The sequence below is a fragment of the Equus caballus genome, chromosome 30, assembly GCF_041296265.1.
Source record: "Equus caballus isolate H_3958 breed thoroughbred chromosome 30, TB-T2T, whole genome shotgun sequence".
In the NCBI taxonomy this organism is placed as follows: domain Eukaryota; kingdom Metazoa; phylum Chordata; class Mammalia; order Perissodactyla; family Equidae; genus Equus; species Equus caballus.
In genome coordinates, this window is record NC_091713.1 from 16,821,777 (window position 1) to 16,844,571 (window position 22,795).

A 22,795-nucleotide genomic window follows, 5' to 3' on the forward strand; every position below is an offset into this window, starting at 1 on the left:
TAAAAGCCCCAGACCAGAAGGAAAACAATAAAAACACAGAATTAAGTCCTGAGGACTTGGAATTAGGTAAACTAAGTGATAATGAATTCAGAGCAGCTATAATAAAAAAACTCAATGAGGTAGAGAGAAAGATAGAGAAACAAGCCGAGTTCTGGAGTTACTTCACAAAAGAGATTGAAATCATAAAGAAGAATCAAACAGAATTACTTGAGATGAAAAACACAATGGACCAGATAAAACAGAATACGGATTCCCTGAATGCCCGTGTAGACAACATAGAGGAGCAAATGAGCATAATCGAGGACAGACAGGCTGAATGGCACCAGACAGAGGAAGAAAGAGAACTAAGAATTTAAAAAAATGAGGAAAATCTCCGAGAGATAATGGATTCAATGAGGAGTAAGAACATAAGGATCATAGGAATTCCCGAGAATATGGAAAAGGAAAATGGAGCAGAAAGTGTGCTTAACGAAATTATTGAAGAGAACTTCCCAAATCTAGGGATCAACGGAGAAATGTGTGTAGAGGAGGGTTTTAGATCTCCTAGATTTGTCAATGTAAAAAGACCCACCGCAAGGCACGTAATAGTAAAGTTGGCAAATAGGAATGATAAGGAGAGAATACTCAGGGAAGTAAGGAAAAAAAAGAGAATAACCTATAAAGGAGCCCCTATCAGACTGTCAGCAGGTTTCTCTACAGAAACCCTACAAGCTAGGAGAGAATGGAGTGATATATTCAAAGCTTTAAAGGATAAAAACCTTCAGCCAAGAATACTCTATCCAGCAAGAATTTCCTTCAGATATGAGGGAGAAATTAAATCTTCCAGACAAACAAAAGTTAAGGGAATTTGTAACTAAAAGCCCTCCATTACAAGAAATCCTCAAGAAGGCTCTCATACTTGAAAAAAGAAAGAAGGGAGAAAGGGGACACAATCCACAGACTAGGGAGACCAATGGATAGAACCAGAACAGGATAGCAAATATTCAACTATAGCATTAGGGTAAAAGTAAGGAAACTACCAAAACAAGGACGATCTTAGCACTCTAACTACAAATTAATAAGACGAGTTGGAAAAAAAAATGAAAATAATTATTTAGGAGGGGAAGAACAAAGGGTCTAAATCAGTATTAGTCAAGTAAGTAAGAGACCACCAGAGAATAGACTATATTATACACGAGATTCTAAATACAAACTTCAAGGTAGACACTAAAATAAAGTACAGAACAGAGTCACAAATCATAGATAAGGAAAATCTAAGAAACCCAGCATAAGAAATTGCAGTATTAAATGGGTAGTCTAAAGTACACAGGAAAAGAAACACAGGAAAACAAGATAATGAGCGACAGATTGACAGCATTAAGTCCACATGCATCAATAATCACTCTCAATGTGAACGGATTGAACTCTCCAATAAAAAGACACAGAGTGGCAAAATGGATTAAAGAACAAGATCCAACAATTTGTTGCCTCCAGGAAACACACCTCAGCCCCAAGGACAAACACAGACTCAGGGTGAGGGGGTGGAGGACAATACTTCAAGCAAATAGCAAGGAAAAAAAGGCAGGTGTTGCAATTCTCACATCAGACCAAGTGGATTTCAAAATAAGACAGGTAAAGAGAGACACAGAGGGACAATATATAATGATCAAAGGGACACTTCATCAAGAAGAAATAACACTTATAAATATCTATGCACCCAACACAGGAGCACCAAGCTTCATAAAGCAACTATTAACAGACCTAAAGGAAGATGTTAAAAACAACACAATAATAGTAGGGGACCTCAACACCCCACTCACATCAATGGACAGATCATCCAGACAGAAAATCAACAAGGAAATAGTGGAGCTGAATGAAAAACTAAAACAATTGGACGTAATAGACATATATAGATCACTCCACCCTGAAGGAGCTGAATACACATTCTTCTCAAGTGCACAGGGAACATTCTCTAGGATAGACCATATGTTGGGAAACAAGGCAAGCCTCTACAAATTTTAAAAAATTGAAACAATAACAAGCATCTTCTCAGATCATAGTGCTATAAGGCTAGAAATTAATTACAAGAAAAAAGCTGAGAAAGGCACAAAGATGTGGAGACTAAACAACACACTACTGAACAAGCAATGGATCATTGAAGAAATTAAAGAAGAAATAAAAAAATACCTGGAAACAAATGAAAATGATAGCATGCCATACCAACTCATATGGGATACAGCAAAAGCTGTATTAAGAGGGAAATTCATCGCAGTACAGGCACATCTTAACAAACAAGAAAAATCCCAAATAAGCAACCTTAAAGCACACCTAACTGAACTAGAGAAAAAAGAACAAATGAAGCCCAAAGTCAGCAGAAGGCGAGAAATAATAAAAATCAGAGCAGAAATAAATACTATTGAAACGAAAACAGCAGTAGAAAGGATCAATGAGACAAAGAGCTGGTTTTTTGAGAAGATAAATAAAATTGACAAACCCCTAGCCAGACTTACAAAGAAAAAAATGGAGAAAGCTCAAATAAACAAAATCAGAAATGAGCAAGGAGAATTAACAACAGACTCTGCAGAAATACAACAGATTATAAGAGAATACTACAAAAAACTATATGCCAACAGAATGGATAACCTAGAGTAAATGGATAAATTCTTGGACTCCTACAATCTCCCAAAGCTCACTCAAGAAGAGGCAGACAATTTGAACAGACCAATCACAAGGAAAGAGATTGAAACAGCAATCAAAAACATCCCAATGAATAAAACCCCAGGACCAGATGGCTTTCCTGGGGAATTCTACCATACTTTCAGAGAGGATTTAATACCTATCCTTTTCAAGCTATTCCAAAAAATTAGGGAAGATGGAACACTTCCTAACACATTCTATGAGGCCAACATCACGCTGATACCAAAACCTGACAAGGACACCACGAAAAAAGAGAACTACAGGCCAATATCACTGATGAACATAGATGCAAAAATTCTAAACAAAATTTTGGCAACCAGAATTCAGCAATTCATCAAAAGAATCATACATCAGGATCAGGTGGGATTCGTACCAGGGACACAGGGATGGTTCAACATCCGCAAATCAATCAACATGATACACCACATCAACAAACTGAGGAATAAAAACCACATGATCATCTCAATAGATGCAGAGAAGGCATTTGACAAGATCCAACAGCCATTTATGATAAAAACTATGAACAAATTGGGGATAGGAGGAAACTACCTCAACATAATAAAGGCCATATACAACAAACCCATAGCCAACATCATACTCAATGGGCAAAAACTGAACCCATCCCCCTGAAAACAGGAACGAGACAAGGATGCCCTCTATCACCACTCTTATTTAACATAGTACTGGAGGTCCTGGCCAGAGCAATCAGGCAAGAAAAAGGAATAAAAGGAATCCAAATAGGGAGGGAAGAAGTGAAACTCTCGCTGTTTGCAGACGACATGATCTTATATATAGAAAACCCCAAAGAATCCACTGGAAAACTCTTAGAAGTAATCAACAACTACAGCAAAGTTGCAGGGTATAAAATCAATTTGCATAAATCAGTAGCATTTCTATACTCCAGTAATGAACCAACAGAAAAAGAACTCAAGAATATAATACCATTCACAATCGCAACAAAAATAATAAAATACCTTGGGGTAAATTTAACTAAGGAAGTGAAGGACCTATATAATGAAAATTACAAGGCCTTTCTGAGAGAATTGGATGACGACATAAGGAGATGGAAAGACATTCCATGTACATGGATTGGAAGAATAAACATAGTTAAAATGTCCATTCTACCTAAAGCAATCTACAGATTCAACGCCATCCCAATCAGAATCCCAATGACATTCTTTACAGAATTAGAACAAAGAATCCTAAAATTCATACGGGGCAACAAAAGACCCCGAATTTCTAAAGCAATCCTGAGAAAAAAGAACAAAACGGGAGGCATCACAATCCCTGACTTCAAAACATACTACAAAGCTACAGTAATCAAAACAGCATGGTACTGGTACAAAAACAGGTGCACAGATCAATGGAACAGAATTGAAAGCCAAGAAATAAAACCACACATCTATGGACAGCTTATCTTTGACAAAGGAGCTGAGGGCATACAATGGAGAAAACAAAGTCTTTTCAACAAATGGTGCTGGGAAAACTGGAAAGCCACATGTAAAAGAATGAAAATTGACCATTCTTTTTCACCATTCACCAAAATAAACTCAAAATGGATTAAAGACCTAAAGGTGAGACCTGAAACCATAAGGCTTCTGGAAGAAAACGTAGGCAGTACACTCTTTGACATCAGTATTAAAAGGATCTTTTTGGACACCATGCCTTCTCAGAGAAGGGAAACAATAGAAAGAATAAACAAATGGGACTTCATCAGAATAAAGAGCTTCTTCAAGGCAAATGAAAACAGGATTGAAACAAAAAACAACCCACTAACTGGGAAAAAATATTTGCAAGTCATATATCTGACAAAGGCTTAATATCCATAATATATAAAGAACTCTCACAACTCAACCACAAAACATCAAACAACCCAATCAAAAAATGGGCTGGAGACATGAACAGACATTTCTCCAAAGACGATATACTGATGGCCAATAGGCACATGAAAAGATGCTCATCATCGCTGATCATCAGGGAAATGCAAATCAAAACTACACTAAGATATCACCTTACACCCGTTAGAATGACAAAAATATCTAAAACTAATAGCAACAAATGTTGGAGCGGTTGCGGAGAAAAAGGAACCCTCATACACTGCTGGTGGGAATGCAAACTGGTGCAGCCACTATGGAAAACAGTATGGAGATTCCCCAAAAAACTAAAAATAGAACTACCATACAATCCAGCCATCCCACTACTGGGTATTTATCCAAAGAGCCTGAAGTCAGCAATCCCAAAAGTCCTGTGCACCCCAATGTTTATTGCAGCACTGTTTACAATAGCCAAGACGTGGAAGCAACCTAAGTGTCCAGCAACAGACGAATGGATAAAGAAGATGTGGTACATATATACAATGGAATACTACTCAGCTGCAAAACAGAACAAAATCATTCCATTTGCAATAACATGGATGGACCTTGAGAGAATTATGTTAAGTGAAATAAGCCAGCGAGAGAAAGATAATCTGTGTATGACTCCACTCATATGAGCAATTTGAAACTATGGACCAAGAACAGTTTAGTGGATACCAGGGGAAAGGTGGGGTGGGGGTGGGCACAAAGGGTGAAGTGGTGCACCTACAACATGACTGACAAACATTAATGTACAATTGAAATTTCACAAGATTGTAACCTATCAATAACTCAATAAAAAAAAAGAAAAAAAGTAGAAAGAAAGCCAGGAGAGTAGTTTTCTTCAAAAGTCAAGGGAAAAGAAAGGAAATAAGTTGTCAAATAATAAAATGTTACAGAACAGTCCAGTAAAAGAAAGATTATTTTATTTATAAACGAATTCTTTTTATAAGGAATTAGCAATGTAGTGGTACTTGGTGACCTGGGAAAGAGTCTTATCAGCAGAACGAAGGAGACAGAATCTAGGCAGAGGAGTGAACTAGAAGTAAGGAAGTGAAGGCAGGAAGCCGAGGCAACTTTTTCAAGCCTGATCCTATAGCAGTAATTGCAAGAAAGGAACACACGACTAAAGATGTTTCTGGGCTGTTTTGTTTTGCTTAAGATGCGTAAGCCTTAAGCCTGTAGCATGTTTATGTGTTGACAGAAAAGAGCCAGTAGAAAAGCAGATGGGAGAGAAGATAACCGACGGACTCTAAGTTCCTGAGGATGTGGCAGAAGAGGAGCTCCAGAACTGAGGTGGTGGGATTGACACTAAAGGAGAGGAGGCACAGTTACTCCCTGGGACAAGTACTGTAGATAGGGCTGGGGAGCGAGAAGTTAGATGTTTCCGTTTGACTACCTCTGTTTCTAGTATTCATTTTTTATAGGGTAGGAGGCATAATCAAGTAAGAGAGGCTTACAGTTAAATTGTGACAGTTTAAGCAGATATTATGAATGATGGAAGGGAAAGCTAAAAGGAGACATCAAATGAAACCATGTAGCACAGAGCACCTCACTGATGCTGGAGACCACAAATTAGGAAAAAGAACCAATCGATGTGATTGTGTAAGTTTTCTGCAGAAAAGCTTACCAACCCGAGGGTTAAAGTAGAGAAAATTGACAATTACATTGATTAGGGTTGAAGTTTTGCCAATCTGGGTACAGAGGAAAGAAATGGGAAAATGGAGTTGAAGATATCAATAACAAGAATGGCTGATCCAGGAAGAAGTGAAGACAAGAATGGAGACCAAAGAGTAACCTTTATAAAGGTGAGGATATAGAAGAGTTGGACAAAAAAAGGAAGCTGTGGTTAAAAAAATTTTTAAATACTGCAAATGGTAGAATTTGGGATAGGGAGAAGGAAGGAAGACTTAAAACATGGAGGTATGTGGAAGAATAATCAGGACACTGGTAAACAAGAGCAACAAAGGAAGCCACCACGCAGCCAGGGGGCAGTGGGGACTTCAGAGAAGGTTGACCCCTCTTTAGGGCCTTTATTTCACAAAAAATGAGATGATACGTGTGAAAGAGTGATGTGAACTGTAAATTGCTGTAGAAATGTCAAATTTTCTGGGTGGTGGCAGTGATATCACTGTTGTTACCATTATGATCAGTATTTAGATTATGTTCCCTTTAAAAGGCCAGCTTTGTATCTGAAGATACTGCTAACTGCTATGACTAATGAAATTAGCGAAGCACCAAACCTTGTACTGTGAAAGTAAACGCTGGTATTTCAATATATTTCACTTGTTTTCTTGATTTAATGCTATGAAAACTTTTTTCCATTTTCATAAAAGAAAACATAAATCAACATGCCTGGGTAGTAATCTTCATCAATTTCTTCTGTTTTTTCTGACTTCAAGGGTATAGACAATGCTCTAAATGTTTTATATTTCAGTGTTTCCTTTTCTGCTATTTTAGCTTGTTGATTCTCTGATGTTGTGACATCTTCGCCTTTTTGCTCTTCATATTTTAAAAGTCTAATATGACAAAGAAAATAAGATGCTATGGTTAACATTCTCTGTATCTTGAAGTTTGTCTTTATTCTGTACTTGACAATACAATATAATATCTATCCTTTCAAGCAATTTTTGATAGGCACTTTGAAAAGCAGATCTGAAACAGAGAGAGTCTAGTTAAACGCTAAGTAGGTCTAACTGATATTACCATTGAAATTTTAAAGCTAGAAGGGACTTAAGAATCCTCATCTAATTTTAAAAGACGAAGAAATGTTATCCAATTAAGTTAGTGGTGGAGTGAGCCTGGAACACAGTTTTCTGAAATTCAATACTCATATATTACCCTCCTTTATAAAACCGCCATCAGCAATCCACATCAGGATTAAACCCAAAATCTTTCCGCAATACATTAGCCAACTGCCTACTTTGTAAATGTTGTAAAAACCTTTTCATAAGAACAGAATCCAAAATCACTGCCTACGATTTACTTGTGCCATAGACCACGTTTTTATAAGGCAGAAGAAACACAGAGTTCTGTAAATCCTTACACGTACTTCTCAGTGTAAAAATACCCACTGGTACATAAAACAAAGACACTTAATCACATGAGTAAGGAAGTAACTTCTATTCAAAGACATATAAAGTACAATTTCTCTGAACTTGTTTACAGATAGCTTTATTAGGTATTCTTAATACCTAATATTAGCACTTTGAGCTAATTTGTGAGCACTTTGTGAGTTCCATTTGGTTCATAAACACCTTGAACAATTTCCTCTTCACTGAAATGTTTATCCATGCCCTTTGTTTTGTTTTGTTTTTTGTACTGAATTGCTTACCATTTTCTTAACAATATTTAGGAGTTCTTTCCATATTTTGGATAGTAATCTTTTGTCATTTTTTTATGTGTTGAAAATAGCTTCTGTTTTGGACCTATCTTTTCACTTTTTTGAAGTCTTGATTAACAGAACTTCGCAACTTTAATCTAACTTATCTACCTTTACCTGTATGGTTTGTGTTGTTTTAAGAAATCTTTTCTTACTCCAAAGTGATGACAAAATTCTCTTATACTTTTTCCTAACAGTTTTAAAGTTTTGCCTTTCACAAGTCTTATAATTCATATGTAAATTATTAAACGCTTGAGTTTTGGGTATGGTTTGAAGGGCAGGTTCAATTTCTCCCCGTCCCCATAAAGATATGCAATTATCGCAGCACCCATATTGAATACCCCCATCCTTTCCCTCACTAACCTGTAACACTAAGTCTGTCATCACTCAAAATGTAGACAATTCTCTCTCCCTGGTTCTTTATTTTTATTTGTCTATCCTTGTTTCTATATCACTCTGCTTTAATTACTATAGTTTTGATAGCTGTAGATTAAGACGCTCAAATTGTCTTTTTCTTAATGAGTGCTTACATATTCTTGGCCCTTTGCTTTTCTATATAAATTTGCTGTGCTCTCAATTAAATTTTATAATTTTCTCCATAAAGATCAAACATATTTTAAAAATAATTTTTTCTAGATACCTTATTTTTCATTACTATTACAAATGGTAGCTATGATTTAATTACATTTTCAATCTATTGCTGGACTAGAGAAATGCAATTCACTTACATATACTAATTTTAATCTAGCAGCCTTGCTGAATTCACTTATTAATTAGAAAACTTTGTAATTTCTTTTGTACTTTCTTTATAGATAATCACATCATCTATGAATGATTACAGTTTCTTTCTCCTTTTTCAAAGCTTAGAGCTTTCACTTCTTTTTGTCCTTTTTTTCCTTCCTTTTTGTGTTATTACCCTAGGATCTATTATAGGATGTCAAAGAGAAGTGGCAATAGCAAGCATCTTGTCATTTTTCTGACTTTGAAAGAAACACTTTAACACTTGACCATTAAATATGATATTTGCTTTAGCTTTTTGGTAAATGCCCTTAATCAAGTAGTCTGCTAAGAGTTTTTATCATTAAGAGATATTGAATTCTATCAAATGCTTTTCTTCCTTTAATCTAGTAACAGTAATTGATATTGATAGATTTTCTAAAGTTGAACTAATCTTGCATTTCTGAGATAAACTACTGCATTTGATCTTGATGTATCATCTATTTTTATACACTGCTGTAATCTGTAGGTTAATATTTTATTTGGAAGTTTTTGTTTCTAGGTCATGAATGAAACTGACGTGGAAAGTTGTATAAACGAGTCTCATAAATTAACTTAGGGACTATTTTCTCTTTTTCTATTCTGTAGAAGAAGTTGTACAAGATTGGAATTATCTGTTGCTTGAATTTTTGCTGGAATTTGTAAATCTGTTAAAAACTCAGTAAACCTGTCTGGGCCTGATATGTGTGGTCTGTGTGGGGGGAAGAGGATCAGTTGGGGGGTAGTAGTGATTCATAGTTACTAATTCAACAACTTTAGCGGTTAAAAGACAGCTCATCTTGTCTACTTCTTGACTCTATTTTGTTTATATTTTTCTTAAAATTTTCATGTTTCTAGCTCATTTCCATGAAACAGTTAATTTTCTCTTATCTTTTTAATTGCAGATCTATCTGTACTGGTCTTCCTTTTCTGATCTAATATTGGTCACAGGGCCTTTGGCTGGCACCACTCCACGGTGCACCACTCACACTGTGGTTCCCCTGGGTTCATGTTTCAGGAAGCAACATGTAAAGAGAACACATTGTGAATGGTGCTTCTTAGAGTTGTACGATGCCACAACACTGTGTGTCTATTTGTGCCTTCTTCCTTTTCTTGATCGACTTTGTCAAAGGTTTGTCAATTTTATTGACAATGATTGCTTTTGCTATTTTCTCTATTTTATCTTTGATTTCTATTTTGTTAATTTCTGATAATCTTTATCTCCTTCCTTAAACTTTCTTTGGGTTTATCCTGTTCAGTTTTTTCCTCCTTACTTCTTAAAGTGATTGTTAGATCACTAATTTTTCAGCCTTTCTTGTTTTTTCATATGTTTTTATGACGACAAATTTTTCTCTAAACACTGAGTTACCTATATCACATAATTTTTATCTGTTGACATAAACGTAGTTAATGCAGTAGTTTAAGCCCCTTCCTTCCTTCCTCTTTTTCTTTCTTTCACTATATTCAGTTCTCAGTTTCAAAAATTTGTTAAAACGAGTTTTATGGTCTTACACAAAGTGGTGTAACTGTTCTGTATGACCTAGAGGAGAATGTGTAACCATCCTTTTACTTTTCATCTATTGGTATCCTTTTGCCTTTCAGGTTGTTTCCACACATGTATTTTATTCTTTTTATCCAGTTTGACACCAAAAAAAAAAGTTTAGTCCATTTGCATTTATTGTGATTGCAGACATTTTGGGGATTTATTTCTATCATCTTATTTCATTTTCTACGTATCCCTTATCTTTTCTCTCCTACTTTCTATCTCTATCTTTTCATTTTTCTTTCTGGAAAATTTCCTCAACTTTATCTTTCAACTCCTCTCTCAATCTTCATTTCTGCTATTATGTATTTAACTCCCAAAAGCTATTTTTTCCTTCAAATGTTCCATATGTTTTGTTCTCTAAATGTTAGCTGTTTCTTCTGTCACCTCTCCAATCATCTCATGACAGGTGCGTGGTGGTTGTTGTTGAACTTTCCTTCTCCCTGAACTGTATTTTCTCCAAGTTTCTTCAATTCTTTTGAGTTTCTATTATGCTATAAAATTTCCCCAAATAATCATGGGTTGTCTGCTCATATTTAAGAATCGCCACTACCACAGCAGTGAGACAGCTCTTCATGCACTAGTGGAGTTTGTCAACTGGTAGATTTCATCATAAGATAATCTGGGGCTTTGCTGAGGTGTTCCCAACTGTCATCTGTAAATCTTTTCTTGTGGCTGGTCAGTTTCCCAGGGAATAATTTTCTTAGCTTTTGGATGTGAGCTTTCTCAAAGTCAAGCAGAGGAAGAAGACCAAGGGTCCCTTTGATTTGAGTACAGTAATCGACTCTCAGCTGTGCTTGGTATCCCCACATCCTAGAATAGAACTCGTCCACTGGAATGAAGGAAGAAACAGTCTCTTGGCTGTGAGGGGTGAGAAAGGAGATCTGGGTTCTAATTGCTACTTACACAAACTTTCAACTTACTGATTTCAGTCTCAGCTGTACTGCCACTTTCAGAGGTATCTAGTATCCTGAATTCCTGAATTTTGGCGGGTGAGGGGAGTAAGTGTGGGAGGGGGAAACTAGGGGGATAAATCAGTCTGCTTCTGGGCTCTACCCACTGCCATCTTAGGCTGACAGTTTCTGCTCTACAAAGTAATCACTTATCCATCTGTTTTCAAGCTTCCAAAATTTTACTGGTATCTACCACTTGCTTTTGTCTCAACTCTCATTCTCTTGTGAGTTTATTCCTTTTTGATCTCTTTTGTCATTTTATCTTTATCATGACTATCATTTTCGCAGGAATTTAGGAAGAAGAGCAGTAAACATATAGGTTCAATCCATCATGTTTAAATAGAAGTCAATAATATTTTCAAGTACTTTCTCACCTCCATTATTTTTTTCTGATGGGATACTGATCCACACAGAGGAACATGATAAAGAAAAACAGCACATAAATCTCTTCTCTCCAATCTGCTCTGAGCTGCCATTTTCTACCCATAATCCATACCTAGAACTAACCACCTTTTGCCTTCCTGTGATTTCTCAGTTGTTGGTTAATTTCTCATAGGCATCAACCTCTTTCTCACTTTTTTGGAATATCCAAGGTTGATCTGGGGGAAGGAGCCAGCAGCCAGTGTTAATTTGTCTATCTTGTTGGGAACCACTTCCTAAAAAACTAAGGTTTTCTAAACTCCAGAACTCTCATCCAGTCCTCATATGACACTTTATGTTTTTCACTGTGAGAATGGCTTACCACTAGGCATATATTGTTGGAATTTTAATTTTATTATATCTTATTTTACCTTTGCTTTGTGTTGCTTTTATCTTTCTTCATGTCTTGATTTCCTGTTGTCAGATCAATGGGTACATACGTCTCCATATTATTTTTTCTGAACAAAACTATGAAGTAACGGGCTGTAAAAAATACATTCACATTGTTTTTTAAATATAAAAGATGATTTCACAGCTATGACTATTGGTACTCAAAACTGCATATATATTTCCCAACTTCTCACTAAGCTTAATTTATCCTCATTACCTTCAAGTGTTTCTTATACATAGATCATTCACTATGTTAGTTACCCTTCCCAGGACAGTATCTATATTGTCTAACTTTCTCTCTAAGGCCAGTTTTTTACTTCTTACACTGATGGGTTTATGTACATACAATTTTAACTTACTTTAAATTCCATACTAAAGATAACGATACATTTTAAGATCATCTCCTCAGGGAAAATCATCCGAAAGAACTTAGGCAAGTCAAGAGAACTGGCAGCCTGAGCTGCTGAACTCCTTTCACCATTCACTAAGTACTAAAAGGCCACATCTACATACTCCCAGCGTCCTCAGATAGAACAGAACAGAAGGCAGTGGGTTTTGAAAAACGAAAAAGAGAGTCTCTTTCTGATTACTGAGGGAAATCTAACAAGATACAGAAAGCCTCCAAATAAAGACAATGCACTGCATGGAAGTATCCTCTAACTAAAGAATTTAAGCCAAGATGCTGGCCTAGAATCAATGTAGGACAGAAAAAGCTCTAACTGGCAAGTGAATAAGCTTCAGACAAATCAAATAATACAGACCGAAATAGGCAGAGGCAAGAGTAGTTCTTAGTGGAATAGAAATGATAGAAATCTCTATACCAGATATGAAGCTGACAACTACAATATCAATGTAGGATAGTTTACCTAGTGATGAGACTCAGGATGCAGAACCAATCAGGACCCAATACCAAGAATGGCCACAGAAGGGTCATTTAATGCAGCCAAAAACTGAAGGATATCAGGGCTGGCACAGTGGCACAGTGATTAAGTGCACACTTCCGCTTCTCAGTGGCCCGGGGTTCGCCGGTTGGGATCCTAGGTGTGGACATGGCACCGCTTGGCACACCATGCTGTGGTAGGCATCCCACATATAAAGCAGAGGAAGATGGGCATGGATGTTAGCTCAGGGCCAGTCTTCCTCAGCAAAAAGGGGAGCACTGGCAGCAGTTAGCTCAGAGCTAATCTTCCTCAAAGAAAAAAAAAACAAAACTGAAGGATACAACTTTGGGGCCCATGCTTAAGATTAGATGAAGAAAAAGATCACAAGGGAGATTTCCACTAGATTCAAAAGTATCCCTGAATCAAATCCATTTTGGATTTGCAATAGAGTAGAGATCAGTAGAATTTTTCTGACAAAAGGCCAAAGAGTAAATATTTTAGGCTTGTGGGCCAAGAAGGCAAAATCAAAGATATTACATAGGTATTCATATAACAAAAGAAAACACAAATTTCCACAAATGTTTTAATGATGAAATTCAAAATATGATAATAATAATTGAGTGTAATTTTTTAAAATACATGACTATTAATGAGAAAAACAGAATTCTTTTAAGGGGGATAACGTTACTTCAATTCAAATTTAGTATTCAAAGTTAGTATTACCATCATCAAATTGGCTGTTATTGTTCCTTTGTAAAAAACATTCTTAGCTTGTGGACCATACAAAAACAGGTGGCATGCCAGATTTGACCAAGGGCCCATCATGTGCCAGCTCCTACAACAGAGTATATGTTAATGCCAACATCTGCTTTAACTTTGGAGTGGTTATATTTTCACAGTATCATCATTAGCATCAAACATCTAATAGACATAAGAAAAGCTGTTCAATATCACTATTAATCAAATAGTGTAAAAAAATCAAATGAGTTATTCTTTTTTCCTATCAGACAAGTGAAAAATACCAAGTTAATCTCACACTTCTCCACAGCAACATTCAAATGCCAGAACATTTCCTCACAGAAGAAAAAGTGGCTTAAGAATTTTACATAGAGCCAAGTTTTCATGTTAAGTAGGAAGATAACAAACATTTTCAAACATGCAAAGTTCAGGAAAGATCACACATGAGCCCTTCTTGTAAAAAGTACACAATAATAAATCCCATTAATGCGAAAGACAAGAAGAAGACAAAAAACATGGTAATAAAGAAAACAGCAAGAGCATTAATCTGATTTAAATACAGAAGTAAGTCAGAACAACTATGGGACTTATGATTACAGAACAGAACGTTGATAGTATAGAAACAACAGCATGAGTATTAAAAAAATCAAGACGGGGAGAAGAGGAGGTAAATGGAATATAGGGAGCTTAAGTGCTATGATTGCCTCATCTTTCAGATACAGAGGTCAATAAACATTACTTAAAGCTGATAAATAAAATGACAGAAGTTTAACTATACTATTAAAAGTATAAAGGTATCCATAAAAAGAACTATAATTATAAATTAAACAATGGAAATTAGGGAGTATGAGGTATCAGATAAAATGTAAATGTATGGGTTATGTTATAATTCATTTCATAATGTGGAGTCAATAGATGTTATCTAAAATGCATAGATTGCAAAATAAAGGTTGAAATATAATGTGTTGTTTTAAGTTTTAAGCCTAGAACAACTAAAATAATGCATGAACCTTTCAAAGCATCAGAAGCAAAACATAACTATGTGTTTACACTACAGAGGAATTTAAAATATCAAAAAAAGTTGAAATCAAGTGCAGTTGTGGTTGACTTTAGTAGGTTGCCTATGCAATACTCATTCCCTCCTTCCCTTTCCCAAACATTACCCTGATTTTTATTCAGGTAAATCTGAACACATTATCAAGGAAAAAGGAACAGAGAAGGAAAAAATGAAAGACAAGTTAAATAGTGTAGAAAAAAGAATGATAAATCGGACAAACAAACCAGGAGTCTGGAAGAAGAGAGAAGATGGGGAATATAACAACTGAGAGATTTCCAGTTTCTATATGAATCTATAGTTTCATAGGTTCCAACAAATTCTAAGCAGGATGAACATATACATTTAAGTGTACACACGCATGTGTACACACATATACACACACCCCTCCAACACAGTCAAACTGAATAATGACAAAAATAAAGAGGAGTTCATAACAGTAACTAGAGATACATTACTTAAAGTGGAAAATAATTAGGCTAAGAATGGACTTCTTGACAGCAAGAAAAAAAATCTAAATTGAAAACAGTTGTATAATATTGCCAATGTGCTATGGAAACATAACCGTCAATCTAGAATTCTATACTTGGCAAAAATATGTTTCAAAAATGAAGGCAAAATAAAGATGTTTTCAGGCAAATAAAAATCAACAGACCCTCATAAAAAGTATTCTAGGGTCCTGCCCAGTAGCGTAGCACTTAAGTTCACACAGTTGGCTTTGGCTGCCCAGGATTCACTGGTTCGGATCCCAGGAGTGGACCTAGGCATTGCTTATCAAGCCATGCTGTGGCAAGCATCCCACATATAAAGTAGACAAAGATGGGCACAATTCAAGGCCAATCTTCCTCAGTGAAAAAGAGGAGGATTGGCAGTGGATGTTAGCTCAGTGCTAATCTTCCTCAAAAAAAAAAAAGTATTCTAAAGGACTTCAAAAAGAAGGAATATGATCCCAAGATAAGAAGTCTAAGATGCAAGAAATAATTATCAGCAAAAGAAGTAATGAATTATGTGGATAAATATAAACAAACACTGACTGTATAAAATAGTAATTATTTCTTAGGGGATTAAAAGTGAGATGGAACTAAAATACACAACAGTAATAGCACAGAGGTCAGGAATGGATGGTCAAAATTAAATTGTTTTAAGATCTTTGTATTTTCTGGAGGAAAACTAAAACTGATACACTTTGGTATGTTAAGTGTACATCTTAAAATTTCTACTGTAACCACAAAATAAAGTGACAGAAATAAATAGGAACATATTAATAATTACAATCAATATAAATGGACCAAATTCTCTAAAAAGACAAAGACAAAAACTGGGGGAAAAATCCAGTTATATCCTATTTAAAAGACAAATCTCTAAAACATAAGGATACAACAAGGATGCAAGTAAGGGACAGGAAAAGGATATAGCAAGCAACTATTAAGTAAAATAAAGATATGATAGCTACCTTTATATGAGAAAGAAATAGACATTAAGGCAGAAAGAGTCACTAGATACAAAGAGGGTCACTATATAATGATCAAAGTTTCATTCCACCAGGAAAATAAAACAGAACTGTTCTGAACTTCCACCTAACAACATAGCTTCAAAATGTACAATGAGAATATGTAATGCAAAATTCATAATTAAAACACTAACACAACCATAAGGAGAAACAAGTAAATATAATATGATAATGGAACATTTTAACAAATTTATTTCAGTTAACCAAGCCAAGCCCCTTCACCACACATGCACACAAAAACCCCAGTAAGGATATAGATTTCAACAATCTAATTTAAAAGTTTGACTTAGAAAATATGTAGTCTATGCAACTCAAGAACGAGAGAATGCATGTATTTTGAAGCATGTATGCCACAGTTTCAAAATTAACCAACTACTGGGTCATAATTAAGTCTCATCAAACTGCAAATGATTTATCATCATACAATCCAAATTCTATGATGACAATGCAATTAGATTAGAAATAAAGAGACAAAAAAAGTAAAATCCCATAATTCTGGAAATTAAAAACACCTTTCTAAATAACTCATGGTTTAAAGAAAGAATCATAATGAAAATTTCAAAATATTAAGAACTAAATCCTAAGATGCTAAATATTAAGTCTTGTGAGATGCATCTAAAGAGGTACATAGAGGTAAACGTAAAGCCTTAAATGTTTATTCTAGAAAGGAAGAAAGACTAATTATCTAAATTAAACATCTAATTTAAGAAGTTAGAAAACACAAAATTTTATAAATCCAAAGTAGAAAGAAGGAAATAGTAAAGATTAGAGCAGGCCTCTGGACATCAGCAAAATGGCCGAGGAGGAAATACCAGCCTTTGCCTCCCACAAAAAACAACAGACAGCTATCCATGAATGAAAATAGACCTGGAAGGGCTCAAGAGTCCAGTTAAGAACCTACAGCAACACAGTAGAGGAAAAAAAATAGAGATTAACTTCGTATACACAAAAAAAAATCCCTGGAGAGACTGGCTTAGCTGAGACGTCTAGAGAAGGCTAAGAATGAAACATAAGAGGGCAGGCTATGAGTTTCAGTCATGCAGCAGATGCTATCACAGTCCCCAGTGGCCTGTTCTGCAGAGGACACTGACAACATTTGCCACAGGGAATCTCAGCTGTGGACTCCCCACAGCTCTCACAGTGAAGAACCAGTAGTGTTTGTTGGTATGGACCCCAGCAGCCTGCTCTGCAGATGACATCAGCAGCATTAGCCATCGACAGCCAACACTGGCAAAGAACCCCCAGAAAGGGAGACACTGCTGCACCCTTCCTCCCAGAAGGAACTGCTGTTGCACTGCCCCAGGACCAGTGCTGCGACTCTCCTAGCTTTCCACATGCCCTGGATGCCAGAGCCCTAGCTGCTCCAAATGTGCCCACACTTCAGACCCCGTCTCTGCAGCTGCTCGCATGTGACCACACTCCTAAGCCCAGCCCCATGGAGGCTTTGCAAGCATCCGCATCTCAGGCACTGGAGCCACCACTGCTGTGTGCTAACCAGCTACTCAGACCCCACTGCTTCTGTTCCTCCAAAAGTGCCCATGCATCAGACACCAATGCCACCACCACTATGAGAGCACTGAGGAGCCAGAGCCTGTGCCAAGAGGAATACCCTTAGCCATAACATCCCCCATGGCAGAAAAAACGATGAGGAGGTCTCCAGCAGACTTCACTACCAAAGACCCCAATGGTCCTTACCACCACTGCAAACACTTGCTGCCTTGGCTGCTGAGAACCCCTGGAATCTATGCCATCACTGACCTCAGTGATGGAACTACATGGAGACTATGGTGTGGGTCCTTCCTTGGAGCCAGAACTGCCACACCCACCCACCCAGCACCCTCACACCCACCCACAGGTGGTCTTTCCTTACCAAAACCAGTCCATAACATCTGGAAGAGGTGACTGCTCCATCAAATGCACAGACATCAACACAAGGCTACTACAAGAAACACGAAAAATCAAGGAAACACAGCACAACAAAAGGAACACAATACTTTTCCAATAATAGACTCCAAATAAACAAAGATCTATGAATTATTGGACAAAGAACTCAAAACAATTGTTTTAAGGAAGCTGAGTGAGCAATAAAAGAACACAGATAGACAACTAAGTGAAATCAGGAAAACGAAATGTGAACAAAATGAGAAGGTCGAGAGAGATATAGAAATCATAAAAAAAGAACCAAAGAGAAACTCTAGAGCTGAAGAATACAATGAATGGAAAGAAAACGCAATAGACAGATCAACAACAGACTTGATCAGGCTGAAGAAAGAACCTGTGAACTACAAGACAGATCATTTGAAATTATCCAATCAGAGGAGGAAAAAAGATAAAGAATGAAAAAGAGTAAAGAAAGCTTATGTGAATTATGAGATACCATCAAGCAAAACAACATTAGCACATGGGAGTCTCAGAAGGAGAAGAGAGAAAGAAGCAGAAAGATTACTTAAAGAAAAACATGGCTAAAAATTTCCCATATCTGGGAAGAGATATGGACATCCAGGTTCATGAAGCTCACAGTCTCCATATAGATTCAACACAAAGAGGACTTCAGTGAAACACACTGTATTAAAACCATCAAAAATCAAAGACAAAGGTAGAATTTTGAAAGCAGCAGGAAAAGAAACTCATCTCAGACAAGGGAACTCCCATAAGGCTGTCAGGAGGTTTCTCAGCAGAAATCCTGTGGTTCAGGAGAGAGTGGGATGATATATTCAAAGTAGTGAAAGGAAAAAGTTGCTAACAAAGAATACTTTACCCAGAAAAGCTGTCCTTTATAAATGAAAGAGAGATAAAGACTTTCCCGACAAACAAAAGTTGAAGTTCATCTCCACTAGACCTGCCCTACAAGAAATGCTAAAAGGAACTCAGCTGAAATGAAAGGATGCTAATTAATGACATGAAAACATACGAAAGTATAAAACTCACTTGTAAAGATAAGAATATAGACAAATTCAGAATAATCTAATACTGTCATGGTGATGTATAAATCATTTAACTCCAGTGTAATGGTTAAGACAAAAGTATTACAAATAACTATAGCTACAATAATTTTTTAATGGAGACATATAACAAGATGCAAACTGTAATATAAAAAACATAAAATATGGGAGGGGGAAATGAAAGGATAGAGTTTTTTTACGCAATTGAAGTTAAGTTGTTTTCAGCTTAAAACAGACTATTATAACTATAAGATGTTTTATGTAAGCCCCTTGGTAACCACAAAGCAAAACCCTATAAGTAGACATATAAAAAATGAAAGAAAGAAATCAAAGCATACCACTGAGGAAAATCATCAAATGACGAAGACAGCAAAGGGAGTAGAAAGAAACAAAGGAACTACAAAACAGCCAGAAAACAGTGAACAAGATGGCAACAGTAAGTACTTACCTATAAATAATTACTTTAAATGTAAATGCACTAAATTCTCCAATCAAAAGACAGAGAGTGGCTGACTGGATTCAAAAAAAACCCAAAACATGACTTAACTATACGCTACCTACAAGAGACTCATTTCAGCTTTACAGACACACATAGGCTTAAAGAAAACAGATGGAAGAAAACATTCCACGCAAACAGTAACCAAAAAAGACCAGGAGTAATTATACTTACATCAGACAAAATAGACTTTAAATCAAAAACTGCAACAAGAGACAAAGAAGGTCATTATACAATGAAATAGGGGTCAATTTATCAAGAGGATCTAACTATGGTAAATATATATACACCCAACATCAAAACACCTAAATATATTAAGCAAATATTAACAGATCTGAAGGCAAAAATATACAGCAAAGCAATAATAGAGACCTTCAATATCCCACGTTTAACATAGATAGATCATACAGACAGAAAATTAACAAAGAAATATTTGACTTGAACTACACTTTAGACCAAAGGGACAAAACAGATGTATGCAAAAATGCCATCAAACAGCAGCAGAATATACATTCTTCTAATGCACGTGCAGAACATTCTCTAAGATAGAGCATATGTTAGGTCACAAAACAACTATTGGGAAATTTAAGAAGACTGAAATCATATCAAGTACCTTTTCCAAACAGAATGGTGTGAAAGTAGAAATCAAAAACAGAGGAAAACTGAAAAGTTTACAAATATGTAGAAATGAAACAACACAGCCCTGAACAACCAATGGGTCAAGGTGGAAGAAATCAATAGGAAAATAAAAAATATCTTGGAACAAACAAAAAAATGGAAACACAACATACTAAACTTTATGAGATGCCACAAAAGCATTTCTAAGAGCAAAGTTTATAGCAATAAATGCCAACATTAAGAAAAAGAGAAAGACCTTAAATAAACAACCTAACTTTATACCTCAAGGAATGAGAAAAAGAACAAACTAAGCCCAAAGTTGTCAGAAGGAAAGAAATAAGAAAGAGCAGAAGTAAATGAAAAATAAACTAGAAAAACAATAGAAAAGATCACAACCTAAGAGCCAGATCTTGAAAAGATAAAGAAAATTGACAAATCTTTAGGTAAACTAGCTAAGAAAAAGAGAGAAGAGGAGTCAAACAAATAAAACAAAAAATGAAAGGTCGGGGGGTGGCAGCCCCATGGCCTAATGGTTAAGTTCAGCATGTTCTGCTTTGGCGGCCCAGGTTTGGCTCCTGGATGTGGACATACACCACTGACTGGTGGCCATGCTGTGGCAGTGACCCACATCAAAATAGAGGAAGAATGGCACAGATATTAACTCAGAGTGTGAATTTTTCTTAAGCAAAAAAAGAGGGAGACTGGTAGTGGATGTTAGCTCAGGGTTAATCTTCCTCAGCAACAAAAAAAAAAAAAAAGGAAAGAAAGACAGAAACAGGATATATTAGAACTGATATCACAGAAATACAAAGGATCATATGAGACTATTAAGAACAATTATATGCCAAAAAATTGGGATAATCCAACAAAGCGGAAATGGATGAGTTCTTAGAAACATACCACCTACCAAGACTGAATCAGGAAGAAACAGAAAATCTGAACAGACTGCTAACAAGCAAGGAGATTGAAGCAGGAATCTAAAACCTCTCAACAAATAAAGCCCAGTAGCAGATGGCTTCCCTGGTAAATTCTATCAAACATTTAAAGAAGAGCTAGTGCCAATCCTTCTCAAAATCCTCCAAAAAATAACAGAGGAGGGAAGACTTCCAGGGTCATTTTATGAGGTCATAAAATCCTAATAAAATATCTCAAAGCTAGACAAGGACACTACAAGAAAATAAAATTACAGGTCATATCCCTGAGGAATACAGCAGCAAAAGTCCTCAACCAAAAAAACTAGAAAACCAAATTAACAGCACAAGAACAGCATCATACACCATGACCAAGCAGGATTAACCCTTGGATGCAAGGATGTTTTAACATTCACAAATCAATACATGTGATAGAACATATTAACAAAATGAAGGACAAAACTTATATGATCATCTCAATACATACAGAAAAAGCATTTGACAAAACTCAACATCCTTTTCTGATAAAAACTTTCACCAATTTAGAGATAGAAGCAATGTACCGCAACATAACAAAGGCCATATATGACAAGCCCACAGATAACTACATACTCAATGGTGAAAAGGTAAAAGCTTTTCCTCTCAGGTCAAGAAGAAGAAAAGGATGCCCATTCTTACCATGTCTATTCAACACAGTACTGAAAGTCCTAGCCAGACCAATTAGGCAAGAAAAAGTAATAAAAGGCACTCAAATTTAAAAAAAGAAGAGGTAAAATTAACTCTGTTTGAAGATGACATGATCTAATATACAGAAAATCCTAAAGACTCCACGAAAAAAACTGTTAGAGCTAACAAAAGAATTCAGTAAAGTTGCAGGATACAAAACCAATATACAAAAATCAGCTGCATTTCTATACACTAATAATGAATTATCAGAAAGAGAAATTAAGAAGCAGGGGCCAGCCCAGTGGCGCAGCAGTTAAGTGTGCAGGTTCCACTTCGGCGGCCTGGGGTTCGCCGGTTCAGATCCAGGGTGCAGACATGGCACTGCTTGGCACACCATGCTGTGGTAGGCGTCCCACATATAAAGTAGAGGAAGATGGGCATGGATGTTAGCTCAGGCCAAGTCTTCCTCAGCGAAAAGAGGAGGAGTGGCAGTAGTTAGCTCAAGGCTAATCTTCCTCAGAAAAAAAAAAAAAAAGAAAGAAATTAAGAAGCAATCCCATTTACAAATGCCTCAAAAAGGATAAAACACATAGGAATAAATTTAACCGAGGTGAAAGATCTGTACACTGAAAACTGTAAGACACTGATGAAAGAAACCAAAGAAGACACAAATAAATGAAATGATATCCTGCATTCATGGATGGAAGAATTAACATCATTAAAATGTCCATACTACTCAAAATGATCTACAGATTCAATGCCATGCTCATCAAAATTCCAGTGGCATTTTTCACAGACTTGCAAAAAAAATCCTAAAATTTGTATAGAACCACAAAAGACCTTGAATAATCAAAGCAATCTTGAGAAAGACAAATAAAGTTAGAGGCACTACACTTTCTGACTTCAAGCTATGTTACAAAAGTATAGTAGTCAAAACAGTATGGTCCTGAGCAAGCCCTGATTGCCTAGCTATTAAAGTGTGGTACACTCTGCTTCGGCAGCCCAG

At 36.2% G+C, this 22,795-nt stretch overlaps 1 protein-coding gene across 1 annotated transcript in view; it reads right to left on the reverse strand.

Moving 5' to 3' along the window:
• DNAH14 (dynein axonemal heavy chain 14) overlaps window positions 1-22,795 on the reverse strand; it is a 417,001-nt gene that overhangs the window by 382,427 nt on the left and 11,779 nt on the right. Inside the window, exons 2-3 of the mRNA XM_023632738.2 lie at window positions 11,955-12,066; window positions 6,885-7,048 (exon numbers count right to left, since the gene is read on the reverse strand). Of these exons, the coding sequence (XP_023488506.2) occupies window positions 6,885-7,048; window positions 11,955-12,031 (241 nt within the window). The 5' untranslated portion in view covers window positions 12,032-12,066. The remainder of the gene's footprint in view (window positions 1-6,884; window positions 7,049-11,954; window positions 12,067-22,795) is intronic.